The sequence below is a fragment of the Rhineura floridana genome, chromosome 18 (assembly GCF_030035675.1).
Source record: "Rhineura floridana isolate rRhiFlo1 chromosome 18, rRhiFlo1.hap2, whole genome shotgun sequence".
Taxonomy (NCBI): domain Eukaryota; kingdom Metazoa; phylum Chordata; class Lepidosauria; order Squamata; family Rhineuridae; genus Rhineura; species Rhineura floridana.
Window position 1 is genome coordinate 16802526 of NC_084497.1, and position 25405 is coordinate 16827930.

The 25405-nt window shown below is 43.5% G+C and overlaps 1 protein-coding gene across 1 annotated transcript; it reads right to left on the reverse strand.

Annotated features, from left to right (window-relative positions):
• Positions 1–23: 23 nt before the first annotated feature.
• On the reverse strand, positions 24–24682 carry LOC133372635 (basic phospholipase A2-like). Its single transcript, XM_061601513.1, has 5 exons — positions 24595–24682; positions 15855–15898; positions 11018–11162; positions 9398–9498; positions 24–182 (listed from the first exon to the last, which is right to left on the reverse strand). Exons 2-5 carry the CDS (start codon positions 15892–15894, stop codon positions 40–42), a joined length of 429 nt encoding a protein of 142 aa, XP_061457497.1. The 5' UTR covers positions 15895–15898; positions 24595–24682; the 3' UTR covers positions 24–39.
• Between the last annotated feature and the right edge of the window lie 723 nt (positions 24683–25405).

The following is a 25405-nucleotide window of genomic DNA, read 5'->3' on the forward strand; positions in this document are numbered from 1 at the left end:
GGAATACAAGTTATAATGCATCTTTTGCTGAAGGTTAGCTCAACATTTCATTGTGCTTTCTTTGCAGTTGATGTTGTAGTAAAAGCGATACTTCACATCATAAGTGTCCAGGTTTTCGCGAAAGCAGAGAGCCGCTGTCTTGTCACATTCACAAATCTGCTTCTCGCACCAGCTTCCCTCACCTGTTGAGAGAATGGATTGGACTATGTCTATCATGTCATCAGGCCATTGAGGAAGGGCCATAGCTAGGTTTTAGGCAGTCTATCCCAGTACGGAGTTGCCAAGGATTGAATTCCAATTGCGTGTTTTACCACTGAGCTACGGCCCTTCCCCTAAAAATAAAGTAAGATTCCAGTCCTTGTAGTTCTGAATAAAGGAACACAGGAAGCTGACTTGTAGTGGTTCAGACCATTGGTCCATTTAGTTTAGTACTGTTGACACTGACTGGCAGTGGCTCTCCAGGATTTCAGGCAGGGAGTCTCTATCAGTCTCAGTTGAAGGTGCTATGGACTGAACTTGGAACCATCTGCATGTAAAACATGTACTCTAGCACTCAGCTACAACTAGGGTCACCAGATCTCCAGTTTTTAGCCGGGGACTCAGGTTTTTGGGGGTCCCCTCTGTTGGGCTGTGACCCATAGGCATTACTGTTTCTAGTAGTTTTCCATAAAGCCTACAAGTTTGGAGAAGTAACACTGTTATGTCTTTGCTGGCTTGAGAGCAAACACTCCAAGGCCAGCCGTTGTCATGGTAACGTGAGATAGCAACTGGAAAAGTTCTCACAGAGTCTGTAAGTTGTGTCCTTCTGTATCATGCCTCTGAACTGAGAGGTTGTGTTCTGTGTTTACCTTTGGAGAGAGATGGACCAGAAGGGGGGGGTGAATGAAGAAACTCTACATGTGTTTACTCTTAAGCAAGTTGGCCTTAATGTCTTGGAATAAAGACTCTTAACCTGATCTAATGCATCTGATAAGTTTCTTGAGCAACTTAACTCCAACGTAACGTATGCTGTTTCATGCAAGAACCACCACACGTCAACAAGGGTTATGGGCCCAGATCCACAGCGTGTTACACAAGAGTAAGTTGCTGGTCTGAATGGCAGACGGAGTTCCAGAGAGGGCAGCGTGATTGATTGTGCCAGACAGAGGTGAGCAGGATAGCTACTATAAACATGTCTGGAGGCTTGCCGATGGAACGACTTAATGAAATGAATTATGGCAGTTGGAGGCCAAGGATGCGTGCTTTGCTGATAACAGAGGATTTATGGGACATTGTTGATGGAAACCCCCCGGCGGTACCGACCGCGGCCTGGAAGCGTCGAGACCAGAGGGCGCAGGCGTTTATAATCTTGGCTCTATCGGATTCTCAACTGATGTGTGTGAGAGATGAGCCGTCGGCTAAACAGATGTGGGACGCGTTGCAGGATTTGTCCCAGGAATGGCAGGGGAGGCAGAAGGCGCAGAGAGCCGAGCTGATGGAAGCTGTCGGAAGCAAGGAGGCAAAGAAAAGTGCCGTGCCGAAGGAGGCAGTCAGAAGCAAGCAAGAACAGCAGAGGCTAAAGGCGTGTTATTTTTGCGGAGCTTGTGGGCATATCCAGAGGGACTGTGCAGTCAAGCGAAACTCCAGGGACGGAGGCTGGAAGACGCATAGCGGCAGTGTGGACTTTGTTTGTAAACAGAAGTCTCAAGATTTAGGACCTATTGACTGGCTTCTTGACAGCGGTGCAAGCCATATATTAATCAAAGACAGGAGTTTGTTTTACTCTTCAGAAAAAGTGCAGGATTTTGTGCAACTTGCGGATGGATCACAGAAAAGGGTGGAGGCCCGAGGACTGGTGAGATTTGATAAACTTGGAATAATGTCAGAATGTTTGTTTGTTCCAGAATTAGCTCATAACATTTTGTCAGTCAGAAAACTGGTGAGTTGTCAATTTTCAGTCTTGTTTGATAGAGGGAAATGTTTTGTGCAGAGAAGAGACAAAGTTGTCTGCCAGGAATTCATGACACAGGGGCAGTTTAGAATGACCGTGGGTGTGAAGTGTGCTGATGCCTTGAGTTTAATGGGGCGGAAAGAGAATGACGGTCAGAGCTGTAAGAAGACAGCTGTTAAAAGCTCACAGCCACAGTATTCATATAATGCAGTCAGGCTGATGCCTGAAAGAGTGCATCGCAGCCGAGTTTACAAGCCACAGGGTAAGAGACATGGCAAACGTGCACCTAGAGCACAAGAGAATGCATATTTCTGAGTTTGGTGTCCAGAAACACAAGCACAACCATTTAAACCAGATCTTGACATAAATCTGAAAGGCACGGAGACAAAAAGTCTGGTTTTGACAGGAGCAAAGACAGGAGGTCTTGAATGTTTTGTGGATGCAGATCATGCAGGGGAGCTGAGCAGTCGTAAGTCAACCTCTGGCATAGTTGTGATGTGGCACGGGTCATGCATTGACTGGAGCAGCAAGAAACAAAATGTAGTAGCAACCTCAAGTGCAGAAGCAGAGTATGTGGCTCTATCACAGGCCTGTAATGAGCTACAATGGTTCGCAATGCTCATGCAGGAGATAGGCATTGATATGCAATTTCCGATTACTGTATATGAAGACAATCAGACCTGCATCAGGATAGCCACATCAGAAGCTCATACCAAAAGAACAAAACATATTAGTGTCAGATACTTTCATGTAAGGGATTGTGTGCAGCAGGGGTTCGTTAACCTGACATTTTGTGACACTAACAACATGGTGGCTGACATAATGACCAAGCCTTTGTGTGAGGAGAAATTTGGCAAACTGGTGACAAGGCTTGGAATGAGCCGAAATTTGATTGAATAAAGTTCTAGCTAAATGTACAGAGATGTTCTGAAATGTACTGCAATGTATTGAGATGTAATTTGGATATGTATGATGCAATGTAAAGTGTTACTGTAGTCCAATGTATTGTGGAGATGTATTGCTAAACATGATGTGTATTATGCAGTCTTAATGGAAAAAGGGGGATATGTTGGGCTGTGACCCATAGGCATTACTGTTTCTAGTAGTTTTCCATAAAGTCTACAAGTTTGGAGAAGTAACACTGTTATGTCTTTGCTGGCTTGAGAGCAAACACTCCAAGGCCAGCCGTTGTCATGGTAACGTGAGATAGCAACTGGGAAAGTTCTCACAGAGTCTGTAAGTTGTGTCCTTCTGTATCATGCCTCTGAACTGAGAGGTTGTGTTCTGTGTTTACCATTGGAGAGAGATGGACCAGAAGGGGGGGGTGAATGAAGAAACTCTACATGTATTTACTCTTAAGCCTGTTGGCCTTAATGTCTTTGAATAAAGACTCTTAACCTGATCTAATGCATCTGATAAGTTTCTTGAGCAACTTAACTCCAATGTAATGTATGCTGTTTCACGCAAGAACCGCCACACGTCTGGGGTCTCTGGGTGACACACCTTAATCTCCAGACTTTCAGCTTTCATTTAAAAAAAAATTAAATTTGTAGGTGATCTGGTTCCAGAGATATACACCAAAACATCAGCCTCCCCCCCACAACTTCTTAGTTGCTCTAAGTTCTGCCCTAATACCTGCCCTTTCAGGTTTTTAGCCAATAAGAAGTCAGGGTTGTGATTGACAAGGAATTATAGAGCCAAAAATATAGAGTCAAATTGAATTGTCTGCCTTCAAGGCTATTCCAATTCGATTCAGTTCTCATTTAAAGCTGAATCTATTAAATTTAAACTTTCTGAAACTCTCTGAGTACTGAATTGCCATCCTTTCAAAATTCACATGTGTGTCTGTGGTATGTATGTGTGCAATGAGTGTGTGCATGTGCTGTGTGAGTGTGGAAGAGACAGTATGTGTGCTGTGGCCACCTTACATGTTTTTCCTGGCACAAGGGAATGTTCCCTGTTTAGACAGCAACAGCATTAAGTGTGTGTAATCAATATTGTGTGATCTCCACAATCAGGACCAGCAGGACATAGTAGATGTCCCATGGTAAGCATGAGGTTGTCCAGGAGGCTGGGTGGAACAGCAATCACTATTCACTAATAGGCAAAAAACCTTGCGGTTTAAGAACTTACCTATACCCGACAGATATTTCCATCAAACTTTAAAAAGCAGGAGAATTGGGCCCCTATAGTGAATGCACCAGGGGAGCAGGAGACCTGACCTCCTCTCTGAGATATTGTACTGCCCTACAAATTGGTCAAAATGCGAACACAATTTGGGCTGGTCTTTCATAGTCCAATCCACTTGCTGTGTACCTTGGAAGAATTTGGTAACGTGCCTCTGAGCATATGGGGAGTGGTGTTACCAAATTCTTCTAAGCTACACAGGAAGTGGATTGGACTGTGAAAGACCAACCCAAATTGTGTTTGCATTTTGACAGATTTGTAGGGCAGTCCAATATCTCAGAGAGGAGGTCAGGTCTCCTGCTCCCCTGGTGCATTCACTATAGCTGCCCAATTTCCCTGCTTGTTAAAGTTTGATAGAAATATCTGTTGGCTGTAGGTACATTCTTAAACTGCAAGGATTTTTTGCCTATTAGTGAATTACTCTGCTTTTTAATCCGGGAGGTAAGAAATAGGATCCCATGCAAGTTTGCTGAGAATAGATTGATCATTTGCATGCTTATTGAGTTCAGTGGGATTTACTCCCTTGCAATCATGCTTAGGATAGGTGAAACTGACCACAGGGAATGGGAAAGGGAGGACTGGGATGGGAGCAGGCAGGAGGGGGAGGAGGAGGGCATGTTTGATCATTTGCATGTTTATTGAGTTCAGTGGGATTTACTCCCATGCAATCATGCTTAGGATAGGAAAAACTGACCATGGGGAGGGAAGCCTGGAGTGGGCAGGGGAGGAGGAAGAAGAAGGGAGGAGGAAGAGAGAGGGGAGGGGAAGGAGGGGAAAGGCAAGTCTGATCATTTGCATGCTTATTGAGTTCAATGGGATTTACTCCTGTGCAATCATGGCTAGGATAGGTAAAACTGACCATGGGGGAGGAGTGGGGAGGGGAGAGTAGAGGGAAGGAAAAAGAGGGAAGAGGGGAGCAGAAGGAGTGGTAGGGGAAAGGAGGGGATTGGAAGGGGAGGGGGGAAGGTGAAGAAGGGGAGGGGCAGAACGGAGGGGAGGGGAGGCAGGAGGAGGGAAGGGCAGGTTTTATCATTTGCATGCTTATTTTGTTCAATGGGATTTACCCTTGTGCAATCATGCTTGAAAATGAATTGAACTGCATTTAAGTCGATTCCGACTTATGGCAACCCTATGAATAGGGTTTTCATAGTAAGCTGTATTCAGAGGAGGTTTACCATTGCCTTCCTCCGAGGCTGAGGGGCAGCGACTGGCTCAAGGTCACCTAGTGAGCTTCATGGCTGTGTGGGGATTTGAGCCATGGTCTCCCTGGTCATAGTCTTAGGATAAAACTGACCATGGGGGGAGGGGGGAGGGCAGAGGGGAGGGGGATGGGGAGGAGAAGGAGGGGGAAGGAGGGGTTTGGAAGGGGATGGGAGAGGAGAAGGGAGGAGTGAAGGACTGGGGAGGGAAGGGGCAAGAGGGAGGGGATAGGAGGGAGGACGAGGGGAGGGCAGGTTTGATCATTTGCATGCTTTTTGAGTTCAGTGGGATTTACTCCTGTGCAATCATGCTTAGGATAGGTGAAACTGACCTGGGGGAGGAGGAGGGCAGGAAGGGGAGAGGAGGGGAGGCGGAGGAGAGGAGATTGGGTGGGTCGGCACTGGGCACAGGGAAAGCCCCTTTCCTTTCCAAAAGGAAAACATCGTGAACATGAAGCAAGAGAGGAGGCTAGAGTGCAGGTGGAGGCGAACTCCTGACGGATGTAATCATTCCTTGGTAAGTGCTTCCACTAAGTTGTACGTAAAAGCGGTTAGGGCAGCGAAAAAGTCTTATTTTGCTACCACCATTAGATCATCCCTTTGCCACCCAGCGGAGCTTGTTAGGGTGGTACGAGGGCTCCTACATTCTGGCCCTCATGATACTAAGGAAACATCGGAAGCCCGCTGCAACGAATTTGCGGAGCACTTCCAGGACAAGATTGCGTGCATCCGTCAGGACTTAGACTCTGATGTTATGACAGATGAATCCAGTGAAGTGTCCAGAGCGCGACCTTGTCCTTTATTATTGGATGAATTTCAGTTGGTGCAGCTCGAGGAAGTGGACAAGGTGCTTGGAATGGTGCGAACGACCACCTCTGCTCTGGACCCTTGCCCATCTTGGCTGGTGAAGACTGGCAGGACTGTAACCGCCGGCTGGGCCAAGGAGGTAATAAATGCCTCCTTGAGAGAGGGAGTAGTCCCTGGCAGTCTCAAGGAGGCAGTAATAAGACCTCTTTTAAAGAAACCTTCTTTGGACCCAGATGTTTTGAACAACTATAGACCGGTGGCGAATGTCCCCTTTTTGGGCAAGGTGTTGGAGCGGGTGGTCGCTGGCCAGCTCCAGGCGCTCTTGGATGAAACCGATTATCTGGATCCGTTTCAATCCGGTTTTAGGTCCGGTTTTGGCACTGAAACAGCCTTGGTCGCCCTGTATGATGACCTTTGTCGGGAGAGGGACAGGGGGAGTGTGACTCTGCTGGTTCTCCTTGATCTCTCAGCGGCGTTTGATACCATCGACCATGGTATCCTTCTGGGGAGGCTCGCGGAGTTGGGAGTTGGGGGCACTGCTTGGCAGTGGCTCTGCTCCTACTTAGCGGATCGTCGCCAGAAGGTAGTGCTTGGGGAACATTGCTCGACACCCTGGACTCTCCATTGTGGAGTCCCTCAGGGGTCGGTTTTGTCCCCCATGTTCTTTAACATCTACATGAAGCCTCTGGGTATGGTCATCCGGAGTTTTGGAGTGCGTTGCCATCAGTATGCTGATGACACGCAGCTCTACTTCTCCTTTTCACCTTCTTCAGGTGAGGCTGTTGATGTGCTGAATCGTTGCCTGACCGCAATAATGGACTGGATGAGGGCTAATAAACTGAAACTCAATCCAGACAAGACTGAGACACTGTTGGTGAGCTCTTTCCCTGCCCAGATGGTGGATGTTTATCCTGTTCTAGATGGGGTTACACTCCCCTTGAAGGAACAGGTTCGTGGTTTGGGGGTCCTTTTTGACCCTTCCTTGTTGCTCCAGGCTCAAGTGGCCTCGGTGGCACGGAATGCGTTTTACCACCTTCGCTTAGTAGCCCAACTACGCCCCTATCTGGACAGTGATGATCTCGCCTCTGTTGTCCATGCTCTGGTAACTTCTAGATTGGATTACTGTAATGCGCTCTACGTAGGGCTGCCCTTGAAGACTGTTCGGAAACTTCAGCTAGTGCAAAATGCGGCAGCCAGGCTGTTGACAAGGACCAATCGGTCTGCGCATATAACACCTGTCCTGGCCCACTTGCACTGGCTACCTATTTGTTTCCGAGCTAGATTCAAGGTGCTGGTGTTGACCTATAAAGCCTTACATGGTGTGGGACCGCAATACCTTGTGGAACGCCTCTCCCGCTATGAACCTACCCGCTCACTTCGTTCAGAATCTAAGGCCCTCCTCTGGGTACCAACTCACCAGGATGCCCGGAGGACTGCTACTAGATCTAGGGCCTTTTCTGTGGTGGCCCCCGAATTGTGGAACAGCTTACCGGAGGAAATACGCCTGGCGCCTACGGTTCTTTCCTTTAGGCGCCAGGTTAAGACCTGGCTATACTCCCAGGCATTTTAATGTTTAATGTTTTATGTTTAATGTTTTAGTTTAATGTGTTCCTTTCTGTTAGTGATTTTATTCTATATTGTATTTTAACCTCGTTTTGTACACCGCCCAGAGAGCTATTAGCTATGGGCGGTCTAGAAATGAAATAAATAAATAAATAAACAGTATCATTCTTTTTCAGGGTTTCCCCCACCTTTTTATTCTACAGTAGGCACATGCAGCCTTCCACCCAAACTTAAACCAAAGCTGTCATTGGCAACATCCACACGAGACCTTTATTTCACTTTAGGCAGTCATGGCTTTTCCCAAACAATCCTGGGAAGTGTAGTTAGTGAAGGGGGCTGAGAGTTGCTAGGAGAGGAACTTTTCCACTCACAGGGCTTCAATCAGAGCAGCTGACTCTTAAACCACTCTGGCCACTGGAGCTCTGTCAGGGGAATAGGAGTCTCCTCTTCACAAACTATCTTCACAAACTCCCTTCACAAACTACACTTCCCAGAATTCTTTGGGGGAAGCCATGACTGTCTAAAGTGAAATAAAGGTCTGGTGTAGGTGTGGCCCCGATTAGGCAAACCAAGCAGTTGTGAGTCTGGCTTTTAGAACACTGAGAGTTGGTTCTTACTGAGCATGCCCTACATTATCATTGAGTTCAATGCAAAAATTCTTAAATTAATTAAAATTAACTTTTAAACTGCAGAAGATGATGGTCAGAGTATGGGGCAAGGTCACTAATAGGATTACAGGTACTCTGTGAAGATGGCTGATTTTTAATGGATTTCAACAGATTATGAGAACTCTGAAAGAAAGAAGTCCAAAAGGGGTCTGGTTTTTCTCTCTTTTTACACTTTGAACTCTCGATTCTCTCTGAATGTTTTGTGTATCGCCATGAAAATTTAGAGGGTTGTTAAGCAAGCGTTTCTGAGATCAGGACTATAAGTTTTGTAAGGCTTTGTTTTGAAATGAACGTATGGGAAGCATCAGAATGGCACGTGGGGGTATTTTCAATTTAACATTGCGGAATGCGAAAAATCCATGCTGTCTATAGTCACTCTTGTGGCTGTATAATACTCTGTCTACCTTTGTGTCGTGTTACGTCCCTGACAGCCATTTTGAGTTGTATCCACTGTTAGTTGCATTCAGAGAAGACCTACTGACATTAATGGAGATGACTGACTTAGTTGGATACAACCTTTTGTTCTACAGCACTTTCTCAAGGCTGGTCCGAAAAGGTTAGTGGTCCTTGCTACAAAGGATTTGAAGCATAGTTTCCAAGACAACTCACATCACTAGGGATAGATGAATCTGTCATTTCAGTATCTCATTTTTCTAATATAAAATTCAGTTCTCTACAATTCCACATCACTTTGCAATTTTTTTTAAACCCCTCATGAAAACTCATCAGCATACTAGTGCACATTTCTCCGCTTATAAAAGTTTGCCTAATATATCCATTCTTGCAAGTAATTTCCCTAATATAAAGCTTTTGTATATTATTTTCACTAATACTTGCATTTTCATATATGCTTTTCCCGAATACTTGCATTTTTTGCACACTGTTTTTGGTTGGAGAACTACACAAAATTCAGAGAAGTGTGAAGTTCGGATGGCTGTATCTTCATCTGTGTACTGTTCTGGGAAGTGTGAATTGGGCAGGTTCACAATATTCATTTGTTCTTCCTCCAAAGTGAACCAAATTTCTCTCCTATCCCCACTTACCACAAGTGATTACTCCGTTCTTGTTGGTATATTGATATCTGTCTGTTTTGGTTTTACAGTCGCTCAGCTTTCCGTAACAGCAGTCATGGGCCTGGCAGCAGCTGTGCAGAAGAAAGAGAACTCTCCTTTAAACAAATCAGTCACCACCACCATCTAATTTATATACTGCTTAATGCCAAAATAGGCACATCCCATAGTTTAACTGTGTGAAGAACTGTGTGAAGAAGTATCAAAGGACTCAAGTGCATATCTGCATCTGGAAAACACTATTAAAAAAACAAAACCTTGTTACAATCATGCATGTGATCATGTTGTGCATATATTCCCCTCCCTTTCACATCACTGGTGCTCAAATGTGCATTATTTTTTTTTTAAAGTGGAAAAACAGCAATCTGGATGTCATATCATATGGTTGTACCAAGATTCTTTTTGTGCGCGTGTAAACATCAGTAGAACACAACAGAAAAAGAATCATGATAAAGGCCAATCACACCCAGACTGCTTGTTTGCAGCTTTTAAACAATGCACACTGGTATGTATCAAAAATTACAGCATGAGCAGGGCTTCCCAAACACTGATCTGCAGACCACGGGTAGTCTGTGAGCTTCGTTCAGGTGGTCTGCATCAATCTGTACAAATACAATTAGAAATCATACAGCATCTAGCCCAGTGCATTACAGTTGCTACAACAGGCAGAAAAATAATCAAGCAGTCCATCAAGTGATCCATGGGAAATATTTTTGTTTGTGGGAAACCACTGATCTAATTCCAGAATTAGATACAAGGAGAGACTTAATGTTGACTACCATTTGACTTGGCACAGCCATTTTGGTTAATGGAGACAACAGCCAAGAAATTAGAAGGCTAGGACTGGGGAGGGTAGCTATGAGAGAACTAGAAAAGGTCCTCAAATGCAAAGATGTATCACTGAACCCTAAAGTCAAGATGATTCAGACCATCGTATTCCTGGTCTCTGTATGGATGTGAAAGTTGAACAGTGAATAAAGCAGATAAGAGAAAAATCATTTGAAATGTGGTGTTGGAGGAGAGCTTTGCGCATACCATGGACTGCGAAAAAGACAAATAATTGGGTGTTAGAAGAAGTTAAACCAGAATTCTCACTAGAAGCTAAAATGATGAAACTGAGGTTATAATACTTTGGACACGTCATGAGAAGACACGTTTCACTAGAAAAGACAATAATGCTGGGAAAAACAGAAGGGAGTAGAAAAAGAGGAAGGCCAAACAGGAGATGGATTGATTCCATAAAGGAAGCCACAGACCTGAACTTACAAGATCTAAACAGGGTGGTTCATGACAGATGCTATTGGAGGTTGCTGATTCATAGGGTCGCCATAAGTTGAAATCGACTTGAAGGCACATAATAACCGTTTGATTTCCTGTTTGAAAAAATTTTGACTCTCCTGTGGAGTTTCTGAAGTGTAACCCAGTGCATTATGGGATATCCTAGAGAAAGCTCCAGTGTGGTAAACCAACCCAGCCCCTGGACTAGCCACAACAAATGATTCCACACATAAACAAATCCGTTCCAGGCAGCACAGAGCTGCTTTGCTATGAGGTGAGTGCATGATATATTAAAAAAAAAGCACATTCATTTACCGGTCAGTAGCATCTCGGGCTAGACCTTGGCCACCCAACCCACAATAACACCCATATGTGGAGTACTGGGGGAAAGCGCTTTTCCCAGTGACTTCTTTGATCATGCTTCCAAACTCCAAGAGGCTCCCTTTTACCCCCGGAATACCTGCAAAAAAAGGTACACAGCATTAGCTGCCAAGATTATTAGGAAAGGGGACTGTCGTAGCTGCTCCCTTGCTGTTCTGTTTCACCCCCCCCATATACACACTGGTATTCAGTGGTGTTTTCCTTCTGAAGATGGAGGCTCCATTCTAGCAAATATTCATTGGCTTCTAATTCATGAATTTGTCCGAATCACCTTGTGCAAAGAAGTACCATTTACCTGATGTATGATAATATACTGGCAACCTTTTTTTTATTTTGAGGGCTGTATCCCCCTTGGGAGTAATCTGTTGGGGGCTACATGCTGATGATGGGTGGAACCAGGGCAAAAGTCTTTGTCAGTACTCCAGTTCTTACCTTATCTACCTCAGATAGAATTCCCATCCTTACACAGGTAAGAGGTAAGTTGAACCCCCCCATACACTTTTAGTACAATATACTAAGCAATGCAGAACAATGCAGCTATTGTTCTAGAAAGAAAATGAAAGTAATTCCTTTCTGACTTTTGTGTACTAGATTCAGAAACACAGCTGAAGCCTGCCAGTTTGTTCTCAGACAGCAAAGGGGGATTTCTTTTCCCCAAGCCAGATCACCAGGAAAAACATTTTTTTAAACTGTGTTTATTAATTTTCAATCAGTACAGCATACATCATACAGATAATAATGGTAACAAACAAAGTGGATAACAATAAATTTACAACAGTAAAGAACAGAAAGAAAGATGTATCACTGAACACTAAAGTCAGGATCATTCAGACCACGGTATTCCTGATCTCTATGTATGGATGTGAAAGTTGGACAGTGAAAAAAGCGGATGAGAGAAAAATGAACTCATTTGAAATGTGGTGTTGGAGGAGAGTTTTACGGATACCATGGATCGTGAAAAAGACAAATAATTGGGTGTTAGAGCAAATTAAATCAGAACTATCACTAGAAGCTAATGATGAAACGGAGGTTATCATACTTTGGACACATCATGAGAAGACATGACTCACTAGAAAAGACAACAATGTTGGGAAAAACAGAAAGGAGTAGAAAAAGAGGAAGGCCAAACAAGAGATGGATTGATTCCGTGAAAGAAACCACAGACCTGAACTTACAAGATCTGAACAGGGTGGTTCACGACAGATGCTGTTGGAGGTCGCTGATTCATAGGGTCGCCATAACTTGAAATCGACTTGGAGGCACATAACAACAGTAGTAATATAGCATTGGAAAGTGGCTTGTTAATAAAGGTACATAATATAGGTCAGGTAAACAAGAAATTGCAACTAACTTTCTTCAGTTATGTTTTACAGATTTCAACCAAGAGTTGATCACCAATGGTGTCCATGAGTGGCTGTCAGGTCACAGTTACTTGTTTGTTTGTTTATTTGATTTATATCCCACCCTTCCTCCCAGTTATTATTTTTCTTGCATGCATGAACAATGAAGCAATACCACATCTCAAAAAATCTCAGTGGCACCGTTTCCTTGTCTCATTGCTGTAAGGCTATTTAGCTTCTCCATTAGAGCAAGCTTCCAGACTTCCCGCTACCATCCCTGCAGTAAATGAGAGCCATGAGATTTCCACAAAGCAGCTATCACTAATCTGGCAGCAATGAGGCGAAAGTTAATTACCTGTTTGTGTAAAGCTTGCCCGTTATAAATTAATAGTAGCTCTCATTGTGGGTCCGGTGCTAATGATTGCTGTGCCGTTATATTACTTGAAAGACATCCTTCCAGAATACCTCAATTACGGGGCATGTGAAAAAAAATGTACCTCTTTCCCCACACCCCCTCCAGCAGAGTGGCGAAAGAGTTATTTATTCTGTGGAGGGTGTGGTGAGTGAGGTACCCACAGAATATTATCTTCAGAGCATTCTCTCTCTATTCCTAGCAAAGAATGGGTTATTACGCATTGCCTGCCAAGAGCCATCATCAGTTTTTTGGTTAAGGTCCAGTCCTCAAAGCATCTTACAAGTTTCATTAGAACCAACTGTTTCTTCCAGCAAAATATTGTAGTTATAGATAGTGCCCCTGACAAACCTAGAAGGTTGTCAGGGGTCTTGTAGTTTGTGCTTTGACTGTAAAGCTATAAAATGGTAAAGTTATAAAATGGCAGAACTGATGTAATTGAAACTAGGGTGGATTGCCTTTAAGTTGATTCCGACTTATGGTGACCCTATGAATAGGGTTTTCATGGTAAGTGGTATTCAGAGGTGGCTTTACCATTGCCTTCCTCTGAGGCTGGGAGGCAGTGACTGGCCCAAGGTCACCCAGTGAGCTTCATGGCTGTGTGGGGATTCGAACCCTAGTCTCCCAGGTCCTAATCCAGCACCTTAACCACTACACCACACTAGGGTACTGCAACATTTTTAAACTGATTTCTCAATTGAACAGCAGATTTGGGGATGAGCCCCAGGAAGAACATTCTTAAAACCCATCCGTTTATGTCAGATAAAATATTGCCCCTTGCAATTGTTTTGAAATAACAGAGGGGGAAACGCTTTTAAAAGCCAAGGATAAGGAGGTAATGAACATGGAAGGAAGGAAGCCTGATAGGGTGGGAGAGTGGGGCAACTTCAGCAAGAATTGAGGCCACATAGAATGAAGTTGGGGATGGCATGTGGCCGCCAGGCTGCAGTAGCTCACCTGTGAAACATACTAAGTGAATTATATATTTGTTTGACTCAAAATGTGTGGGGTCGCAGCAGCCCATACGGAGATCTCACACCAACAGAAACTGGCAGATAATCTCTCAGTTGATAGGTGGATGGGCAGGGTGTGGCAAATCTGTGAGGTCCAAGAAGGTTTGTGGTTTAACAAAAAGTGACAAATTTGATTTTGTATGGTATCCGTTTCATAGCTTATAGCTCATAGCAACAGAACTTTGCCGATTTTCTCCCCTCCCATTTCCCATGTCTCGTGGAGTGGAAAGGAGGTCTAAATAATAACTGAGTGATGGGGGGGGAGAAAACAAGATACTTTTACTTGATTGAGTGGGTGTGCATATTGAACTATCGTCATTGTATCACTGCTGCTTGTTAAAGTTTTACTGTTTGGTTGTTGGCATTTTGCTCTCTGAAAACTTAATAAAATATAATTATTTTTGAAAGTGTGGTTTCTGTATACCTTTGACAAGGCTGACGTTAGGGCCTGGCAGGGACCACTCTTAACGTCTGCTCCTATAACTTGCCCTATCTTTGAGCTCTAGGCAGCATCTGAATTTCTCACAATGTCCCCCAACATGGTGTCACTGGGTCACCATGGGGCATTCAAATGGTGCTGCCTCCCAATCTGCTGGCACTGCCTTGTACATAGTAAGACCCTTGGTCTGTAGTTCAGTAGTGTCTGCACTGACTGGCAGCAGCTCTCCAGGTTCCAGACAGAAGTCTGTCCCATCCCCTCTGATCATTTCTGCTCTTTATTTTAGTCACCCTAAATAATGAGGTTCATAATTTCCTGAGTTTGTAAAATATGCATTTTGCATTGCAGTAAAGTGGGCTAGACAAAGTAGATAAATTCATTGATAATCATGAAGAAGAAGAATTTTTATTGTACTAGCCATTGGCCTTGACAACATTAAAATATGCTCCATTGGGTACAACAAAATAAGAATAGATGTTATAATTATAACATTTAAAACCCAATGTAATTTTATAAAACATTTAACACTATACAACAAAATCCAGCTGAAACTAAAAATGGAGACAGTCTTAAAACCCTTAACCATCATCTTGTCACATTTCGCTAACTCTTTGTGCTCAGAGTTTCCTTGCAGCTAGAGCAAATAGTGCTGTTCTGTATGTTATGTTGGGATAAGCATTTTCTAAAAGAAAGCAAATAATCTTATTTTCAGAATAGGCTGTTAAACTTGTTGTTATGTGCCTTCAAGTTGATTTTGACTTACGGCGATCCTATGAATCAGCAACCTCCAATAGCATCTGTTACAAACCACCCTGTTCAGGTCTTGTAAGTTCAGGTCTTTGGCTTCATTTATGGAATCAATCCATCTCTTGTTGGGCCTTCCTCTTTTTCTACTTCCTTCTGTTTTTCCCAGTATCACTGTCTTTTCTAGACAAGTTATTGTCCAGGAATTTTTCCCTTGGGCCGTCATATAAAGGATATTTCAATATATAGTGGGTTAGGTTTTCCACCTGTTTTAAACTACAGATCCGTTGGGAAGCTGGAAGCTTTCTGTATCTGCCATCCAGCATAGCTGAAGGCGTGATCTGTAAACGTAATCTAGAAAAGCCCTGTGACGTGGAAACACTGTCAGTTCTTCTAAGTATCTGGCTTGTTGGTTGCCCTTTTTAAAGAGGCGGTACCATTGGGCAAATCTGGATTTCTGCATCAACCTCCTGTCCTCTCTAGCTTGTTCTTCATCTACACTATCCTTTCATTCTTTTATTTTTATCTAAATGGGTCCAGAATGAGTCTGACAGCTTTAATACAAAAATGTATCATTTGGGTTTCCCTTATTCCTTGAGAGAAAGATAATCACGAATACCAATGCATTTGAAAGGCAAGCTGTTTGTCTATTGTGAATCAGTATTTATGGTAATTAATACCTGAGTATAATTAAATCATGAAATATGTTTGTTATGCCAATATTACCTACTGACAGCTTGTGTGTTATATGTAGAAAGATGGGCCAAGCCTATCAGTGGGTTGTCCTTTCTTCCCTCACCTCATCCTACCCCTTTTTACTTACTGAAAACCAGCAGCACCAGCAGTCCCCAGAGGAAATTCATCTTCCTTTGATAAAGACATAAAAGAGAGAGAATACATTTATTCAGTTGTTTATAGGGGTTTATTCTAGGTTCATATGGGAGGGAGTCCTTGGTATACCCCTGAGTTACCACCTCAACAATGAGCCAATGAGGTTTGGACTTAAAGATCAGCTGACAGTGGACACGTAGTCCTCTGAAAACACGAACAATGTGGACAGGGGAAAAGAAACTTCATGATAGACTGTACAGATCACGAAAAAGCTTTCCTCTCTGTGTGGTTACAGAGTCATGGTTAACTATAATAATTCCACGAGCAACGTATTAAAGTTTGTTTGTTTATCATCTCGCCCTTCCTCCCAGAAGGAGCCCAGGGCAGCAAACAAAACACTAAAAGCACTCTAAAACATATTAATACAAAACAGCTTTAAAAAACAGCTTTAAAATTCCAACACAGATGCAGACTTGGATAAGGTCTCCATTCAAAAGGCTTGCTGAAAAAAGAACTTCTTTAGTAGGTGCCAAAAATATAACAGAGATGGTGCCTGTCTAATATTTGAAAAAATGGAAATGGACTGCCTTCAAGTCGATCCCGACTTATGGCACCCCAATGAATAGGCTTTTCATGGTAAGCGGCATTCAGAGGAGGTTTACCATTGCCTCCCTCTGAGGCTAGTCCTCCCCAGCTGGCTAGGACCTGCTCAGCTTGCCACAGCTGCACTAGCCAGCCCCTTCCTTGTCTGCAACTGCCAGCTGGGGGGCAACTGGGCTCCTTGGGACTATGCAGCTTGCCCACGGCTGCACAGGTGGCAGGGCACTTAACCCCTGAGCCACTCACTGTGGGGTGATCTTTAGCTGGCCCTTTACACCCAGGAGACATGAGCGGGGACTTGAACTAACAGACTCTGGACTCCCAGCCAGGCTCTCCTTTTTGCTATACCAGCTATTCCAGTCTAATATTTAAGGGGAGGGAATTCCAAAGTGTTGGTTTGACAAATTCTGAGTCAATGTGACAATAAACTGGAAGATGGAATCTGGCACCATCAGGGCAGGTCTCTGGGGCAGATGATCAGGGCCCCACTCAGCAGAATGAGTAGGAGGGCACAGTGGGGAGGAGAGCCTGGCTGGGAGTCCAGAGTCTGCGAGTTCAAATCTCGCTCCTGGGTGTTTCCTGGGAGAGGAGAGGGGAAGGAGGAGAAAGGCAGGTCTGATCATTTGCATGCTTATTGAGTTCAGTGGGATTTACTCCCATGCAATCATGGCTAGGATAGGTAAAACTGACCCTGGGGGAGGAGGAGGGAAGAGTAGAGGGAAGGATGAAGGGGGGAAGAGGGGAGGGGAAGGGGAGGAGATTGGATGGGTGGGCACTGGGCAGAGGGGAAGCCCCTTTGCTTTCCAAGAAGAAAACTTTGTGAACAGTATCATTCTTTTTCAGAGTTTCCCCTATCTTTTTATTCTACAGCAGGCACACGTAGCCTTCCACCCAAATTTAAACCAAAGCTGTCACTGCCCACATCCTCACCAGACCTTTATTTCACTTTAGGCAGTCATGGCTTCTCCCAAACAATCCTGGGAAGTGTAGTTAGTGAAGGGTGCTGAGAGGGTGCTAGGAGATGCCCTGTTCCCCTCACAGAGCTTCAGTCAGAACAGCTGACTTTTAAACCACTCTGGCCACTGGAGCTCTGTCAGGGGAATAGGAGTCTCCTCTTCACAAACTATCTTCACAAACTCCCTTCACAAACTATCTTCACAAACTCCCTTCACAAACTACACTTCCCAGAATTCTTTGGGGGAAGCCATGACTGTCTAAAGTGAAATAAAGGTCTGGTATGGATGTGGCCCTGGTTAGGCGTTGTGTGCCCCTGTTTTCAGAAAAGAACGGTGGAGACAGTCTGGAACCAGCAGAACAGTGAGTGTGTGTCTACCCTGTATATTATACAGCCACAGGAGTGGCTGTATATTATAGCCAGCGTGGATTTTTCACATTCTGTAATGTTAAATTGAAAATACCCCCCATGCCATTCTGATGCTTCCCATAAGCTCATTTCAAAACAAAACCTTACAAAACGTATAGTACTGAACTCAGAAACGCTTGCATAACAACCCTGTCAATGTTCATGGCGATACACAAAACAGTCAGAGAGAATCGAGAGTTCAAAGTCTAAAAAGAGAGAAAAAAACCTCAGACCCCTTTTGGAGTTTTTTCTATCAGAGTTATCATAATCTGTTGAAATTCAATAAAAATCAGCTATGTTCACAGAGTACCTGTAATCCTAATACTGACCTTGCCCCATACTCTGACCTTCATCTTCTGCAGTTTAAAAGTTAAAAAAATGCCTGGCTGATTTTTAATTAATTTAAGAAATCTTGGCTGGCAGCCTATGATAACGCGGGCATGCTCAGTTAAGAACCAACTGTCAGTGTTCTAAAAGCCTCACAGCTGCTGGGCTTGGCTAATCAGATGGCCACACCCACACCAGGCCTTTATTTCACTTTAGACAGTCATGGCTTCCCTCAGAGAATCCTGGGAAGTGTAGTCTGTGAAGGGTGCCGAGAGGAGACTCCTATTCCCCTGACAGAGCTCCATTGGCCAGACTGGTTTAACAGTCAGCCACTCTGATTGAAGGTCTGTGAGGAGAACAGGGCGTCTCCTAGCAACTCTCAGCACCCTTCACTAACTACACTTCCCAGGATTCTTTGTGAGAAGCCATGACTGTCCAAAGTGAAATAAAGGCTTGGTGTAGATGTGGCCAGCTTTGGTTTAAATTTGGGTGGGAGGCTACAGGTGCCTGCTGTAGAATAAAAAGGTGGGGGAAATGCTGAAAAGCAATTATACTGTTCACAATGTTTTCCTTTCGCTCTCTGCTGTCTTTTTGGCGTCTTTTGAAGACTTTTCCTCTTAACAAGCTTTAAGTTGGGACCTATCCCAGTCTGCATCTGTGTTAGAATTGCTTTTAATATGTTTTCTTTAATAATGTTTTTAACCCTTTTAAAAAAATGTTTTTAATGTTGTTTTGTTTTAATGTATTTTAAGGTCTTTTTATGATGTTTTAAAGTGTTTTTATCATTTCTGTTTGCCGCCCTGGGCTACTGCTGGGAGGAAGGGCGGGATATAAATAAAATAATAAATAAATAAATAAATAAAGGAAAGGGGCTTCCCTTCTGCCCAGTACCCACCTGCCCAATCTCCTCTCCCTCCCTCCCTGCCCCTCCCCCAGGTCAATGTAGGACTACGACCTGGGAGACCAGGGTTCGAATCCCCACACTGCGTGACCTTGGGCCAGTCACTGCCTCTCAGCCTCAGAGGAAGGCAATGGTAAAACCACCTCTGAATACCGTTTAACCATGAAAACCCTATTCATAGTGTCAACATGTCAGGATTGACTTGAAGGCAGTCCATTTCCATTTTCAAACATGATTGCACAGAAATAAATCCCATTGAACTCAAAAAGTATGCAAACAATCAAACCCACTCTCCCTTCTCCTCCTTCCTATTCCCTCCCTCTTGCCTCTTGCCTCTTCTGTCCCCCTTCCTTTGCCCCTCCCTCCCCATCCCCAACCCCTTCCAATCCCCTCCTCCCTCTTCTCCCTCCTCCCCATGGTCAGTTTTACCTATCTTGAGCATGATTGCATGGAAGTAAATACCATTGAACTCTATAAGCATGCAAATGATCAAACCTGCCCTCCCCTCCCCCTTCCTTTGCCCCCTCCAATACGGTCCTTCCCCCTCCCCTTCCCCCTCCCCCATTGTCAGTTTTTCTTATCCTAAGCATGATTGCATAGGAGTAAATGCCATTGAACTCAATAAGCATGCAAATGATCAGACCTGCTTTTTTCCCTCCTTCCCCTCTCCTCTACCTTCTTCCTCCCCTCCCCTCTTCCTTCTTCCTCCTCCCCTGCCCACTCCAGCCCTCCCTTCCTCCCCCCCGGTCAGTTTTACCTATCCTAAGCATGATTGCACGTGAGTAAATCTCAATGAATTCAATAAACATGGAAATGATCAAACCTGTCCTTGTCCCCTCCCCGTCCTGCCTGCTCCCATCCCAGTCCTCCCCTCTGTGTTTCCTCCCCTCATCCCCTGTGGTCAGTTCCACCTATCCTAAGCATGATTGCAGGGGGGTAAATCCCACTGAACTCAATAAGCATGCAAATGATCAATCCATTCTCAGTAAACTTGCACAGGATCCCGTTTCTTACCTCCCGGATTAAAAAGCAGGGAAATTCACTAACAGGCAAAAAAACTTGCAGTTTAAGAACGTACCTATAGCCCACAGATATTTCTATCAAAGTTTAAAAAGCAGGGAAATTGGGCAGCTATAGTGAATGCACCAGGGGAGCAGGAGACCTGACCTCCTCTCTGAGATATTGGACTGCCCTACAAATTTGTCAGGATGCAAACACAATTTGGGTTGGTCTTTTACAGTCCAATCGACTTGCTGTTTAGCTTGCAAGAATTTGGTAACATGTGCCTCTGAGCATATGGTGAGTGGTGGCAACACCTGCAATCAGCCTAAATAATAGAAAGAAGACATGTACTATGCTGATCTTGTTTTAGCAGGGAGGAAGCAACATTATTAAGACTGTTGATGTAGTTCAGGTGGTCACTTTAAAAGTCTGATTTACTTTGCAATTTTAGTGAAGTTTCCTATAAGAAATCATTTTCTTTTGTTTCTATTTCTGTGAATATGTGAAGTAGAGCAAAATTTGCACTAAAAAAACTCCAAACATAATTGTGGAATAATGGCACTGACTTCTGCAGAATAGTCTCCACTGGACCTCAGGAGTGTGTCTCAATTTGTACAAGATAAAACAGTGGAAGGTGAAATATATTCTAGCAAAAGTCTAGGTGTGCTCTATGTTTTTAATTGACCGTGCCCACCTTGCTTTAAATGAAGTGGTTTAAACATAGCAGGCTGAAAACATGCATCCTCTTTTTCCCCACAGCTAAGAGTCATTGCTGAAGTAGCAACATATTGTAATCAGTCTGATTTTACATCAAACTGCAGTTTCAGATTCAACTGTTAATGCACCCAAAATAGAAATAGAACATAACCTCCAATTTGAAACACAAAAGGCTGTCTTCACCATCATATGGCACTGACCAATAAAAAGGCTTTGAAATTAATAAAATAAATATGACACAGATTTCTAGGATGAATAATGAGGGAAATAAAATTTTCTAGTTTAGATTCTCTGTAGAAACATTAGTAACACAGGAAAGAAGCAAAGTAAGAAGAACACCAACATACACAAATATAATTATTTTTGGAGATGGCAGGTGTTGCCACCACTCATTCATTCTAACACCCAATTATTTGTCTTTTTCGCAGTCCATAGTACCCTCAAAGCTCTCGTCCAACACCACATTTCAAATGAGTTTTTTTCTCTTACCCATTTTTTCACTGGCCAACTTTCATATCCATGAATAGAGACTGGGAATACCATGGTCTGAATGATACTGACTGTAGTGTTCAGTGATACATCTTTGTATATGAGGACCTTTCCTAGTTCTCTCATAGCTGCCCTCCCCAGTCCTAGCCTTCTTCTAATTTCTTGACTATTTCTCCATTTTGTTTAATGACTTTGCTGAGGTATTGATAATCCTTCACAAGTTCAATGACTTCGTTGCCAACTTTAAAGTTACATAAAACTTCTGTTGTCATTACTTTAGTCTTCTTAACGTTCAGCTGTAGTCCTGCTTTTGTGCTTTCCTCTTTAACTTAAATCAGCATTCATTTCAAATAATTACTGGTTTCTGCTAGTAGTATGGTATCATGTGCATATCTTAAATTATTGATATTTCTCCATCCAATTTTCGCACTTCCTTCATCTTGGCCCAATCCCGCTTTCTGTATGATATGTTCTGCATATAGATTAAACAAGTGGGGTGATAAAATACACCAGTCTCATACCCTTTCCGATGGGGAACCAATCGGTTTCTCCATATTCTGTCCTTATAGTAGCCTCTTGTCCAGAGTATAGGCTGCGCATCAGGACAATCAGAGGCTGTGTCACCCCCATTTCTTTTAAAGCATTGCATAGTTTTTCATGATCTACGCAATCAAAGGCTTTGCTGTAATCTATAAAGAACAGGGTGATTTTCTTCTGAAATTCCTTGCTCCATTCCAGTATCCAACATAAGTTTGCAATATGATCTCTGATACCTTTTCCCTTTCTAAATCCAGCTGGGACACCTGGCATTTCTTGATAATAGCCATTCAAAGCCTTATCCTCCATGAATTAGTCTAATCCCATTTTAATTCCAAGTTAAACTTTGTTTCCGGATCATGCCAAAGGCCCATCTAGTCCGTCATCCTGTTGTCATAGTGGCCAGCCAGATGCCCCAATAGGAAGCCTGCAAGCAGGACCTGGGGCCAACAGCAACACTCCCCACGTGATTTCCAGCAATGGGTATATGGAGGTAGACTGCCTTCCAGTGGAGGAAGAATATACAGCCAATCATGTTTGTTAGTGAAGTTAAGAAACTGAGAATGGGCTAAGTATAAAGATTAGACAAAAAGAGGGGAGGAGGTAATTGCTTACTTGTGGAGATTTACCTAAGAAAGATGCAAAACCCCAGGAAGATCAAGAAATGAAAAAAGAAAAAAGGAAGGAAGACTGAGGGGTGGTTTGCCTTCCCACACCCTCCTCTTCTCTTAATACCTGGTGAAGAAAGAGGAGTTGAGTGAAAAATGGAAAATGGAAAAGAGCAATTTGAATTATGTGAGTATTATGAATAAAATGATGTTTTTAATTGAGGTGAAACCAATTCCTTCTTTTATGGAGAAGCTGTAATTCTTTTAGGGGCAAAATATTCCCATCAGGAAATGGTTGGCTAGCCACATCATATCTTATGAACAAATCTGTCACTGGACTGTCTTCAAGTCAATCCTGACTTATGGCGACCCTATGAATAGGGATTTCATGGTAAGCGGTATTCAGAGGTGGTTTGCCATTGCCTCCCTCTGAGGCTGAGAGGCAGTGACTGGCCCAAGGTCACCCAGTGAGCTTCACGGCTGTGTGGGGATTCGTACCCTGGTCTCCCAGGTCGTAGTCCAGCACTCTGGTTGTAAGAAGGCAGGCAGGTGGGAACTAGCTGAGGTTGGTACCCGTAGTGCTCCAATCACCCTAACAGACCAGCCTCTGCTGGTAGCTAGTATGTTTCAGGATCAAAGTCACATCCAGTACTATGCACACTTTTGCCCCACTATTGGCATGAGGCCCCTGGAAGATTGTTAAAAATGGAATGTGGCCATAAGGATTTCTTGCGCAATTCTGAGGGCAGAAGAGGAGACCACAAATTAGTTCCTCTTTTCCATATGTCTTTGGGACAGGGAGGAAATAGCAAAGCCAAAATAAAACGAAACAAAACTACAATGTGTGGCTCAAAGAATTAACTATTTCAGATGAAACTGGGCTTTTGAACCACAACCAGATATATAATGTGAATTGATGTTGAATGTGCAGGTGGCTATTTGTTAGTTTATTTCATACACTTATGTCTTGACCAAAAGAATTCCCTATTTCTTTATAAATGCATTAAGCCCTGTGCGTGATGCATGGATCCATGGCCAGGAAGTGGATGACAAAGAGTCTAAGCCTATGTGGGTGTACTTGGAACTAGGCTGGTCACTTACATACACTTGCAGAAAAAAAGAAAGAAATTCATCACAAAAAATGTATAAATTTGCATAAAAGTGTAAATGTGCTAAACCCATAAATGAATAAATAAATAATTTCCCCATAGTGAGGAAAATTGTGATGAGGTGTGCCTGCTCAGTCTGCAGTCCACGTGTATCACTCCCTCTGCAATGTTGTTGCTGGTTTTGCTCACTCCTTTGATACGGTCTAACAGGTGATGGCTTAGTGATCCACTATGTGGTCCACTTGTTCTTTTAAACTGTATATAGCCTGCCCTGAGACCACATGGTGAAGGGTGGGCTATAAATACATATAAACAAATAAGCAAATAAGCCCAGAGCATGTGCTAGAATCCCTAAAAACTGTCATAAGAACCACTGGGCTGGATTAGGCTAAAGGCCCATTTTGTCCAGTCGGGTCAGCTGGTGGCTCCATCCAGTGGGGCAATGGAATCCGCTTCAGGTTTTAGTCCAAACTTTCAAGGATCTGTCTAAGGACAATGTGTTTCACCTTGGAAAGCACCGTGAAAGTTGGAATAAAACCCGGAGCAAATTCCACTGCCCCATTGGTATGGAGCCACCAGCCACCACTATAGTCCATCCTCCTCTCCTCACAGTGCCAAACCAGACAGCCAATTGTGAAGTCCACAAGCAGCACCTGAGTGCAACATCACTCTCCGCACTTAATGATTCCCAGCAACTGTTATTCAGAGATAATACGTCCCCATGTTACAGAGGCCCAGCTGACCTCAACTTGGGCATTTAGTTATCGTCACTCCCGTGTTGTAGAACACTCTTTCAGTTCCAGCAGAGATTTCGCAGGCGTCCTCGCTTTTCACTTTCACCTCTCTCGTCACTTTTATGTTGCTGTACACTGCCCTGATGTCTTGTTTGAAGGTGGCATATAAATAAATAAATAATGAAATACTGCCTCTAGCATTGCAGGTAGAACCTAGCCATCATGGCTAGTGGCTGTTGATAGCCTTTTCTTCCATGAATTTGTCTAATTCTTGTCTAAAATTTATGGTTCGAGATTGTAGTGCACTGTACGATACGTTTTTTAAAAAATGACAATGGTACTTACTTTGTCCAGTCTTGTAAAACGTCTTGGAAGTTGACACTACAGCTGTGGCTCCTTTTCTTCTTTACAATCTAGATTGTTTATAGCTTCATTCTGTGAGAACTGGAATTTATAGTCAGTTGGAGGTTTTTAACCAGTAGTGATGGGGAAATCCCATTTCCCCATTTTGAGTAACCTGATGAAATAGCAAGTTTCTCCGTGATTGGACTGGCATGTCAAAATCTCTCTAAACAATCCATTTCTAATCTAATAAGAAACCAGATTCTTCTGCCTCTGGGCCTTCATGGTCTCAAAAAGGAAGAGTAACCAGCATCTTTCACAATCCTAGTGGTGACTTTCTCCAGCTACTGTCACCAAATTGTGCAAGAAATGTTGAAGCCAGCATCTGCAAAAATCCCAGTAGTTGAGGTGAATAGTCATCCTGAATTAAAACACCGCTCTTATAACCAAAAAGATTTATTGCCAATTTGGACCAATAATGAAATTATTAAAGTAGTCAATTTAAGAAAATTAATGCAGACATCTTTGCACAAGATCTTTATTGGAATTTCAGTATAGTTAAATATCAGGCATGTTAGGAAATATTAGGAAAGCGCCTACGGCTCAGTTGAAGAGCATCTGCTTTGTATGTAGAAGGTGCCAGGTTCAATCCCCAGAATCTCCAGGTAGGGCTGGGAGAGACTTCATGCTTGAAGCCCTGGACAGTTGCTGCCAGTCAGTGTAGGCAATACAGAGCTACATGGACCAATGGTCTGGCTTCATAGAAGGCAGCCTCCTAGGTTCCTATATTTCTATAAGTCTCAAGCAAGATCTC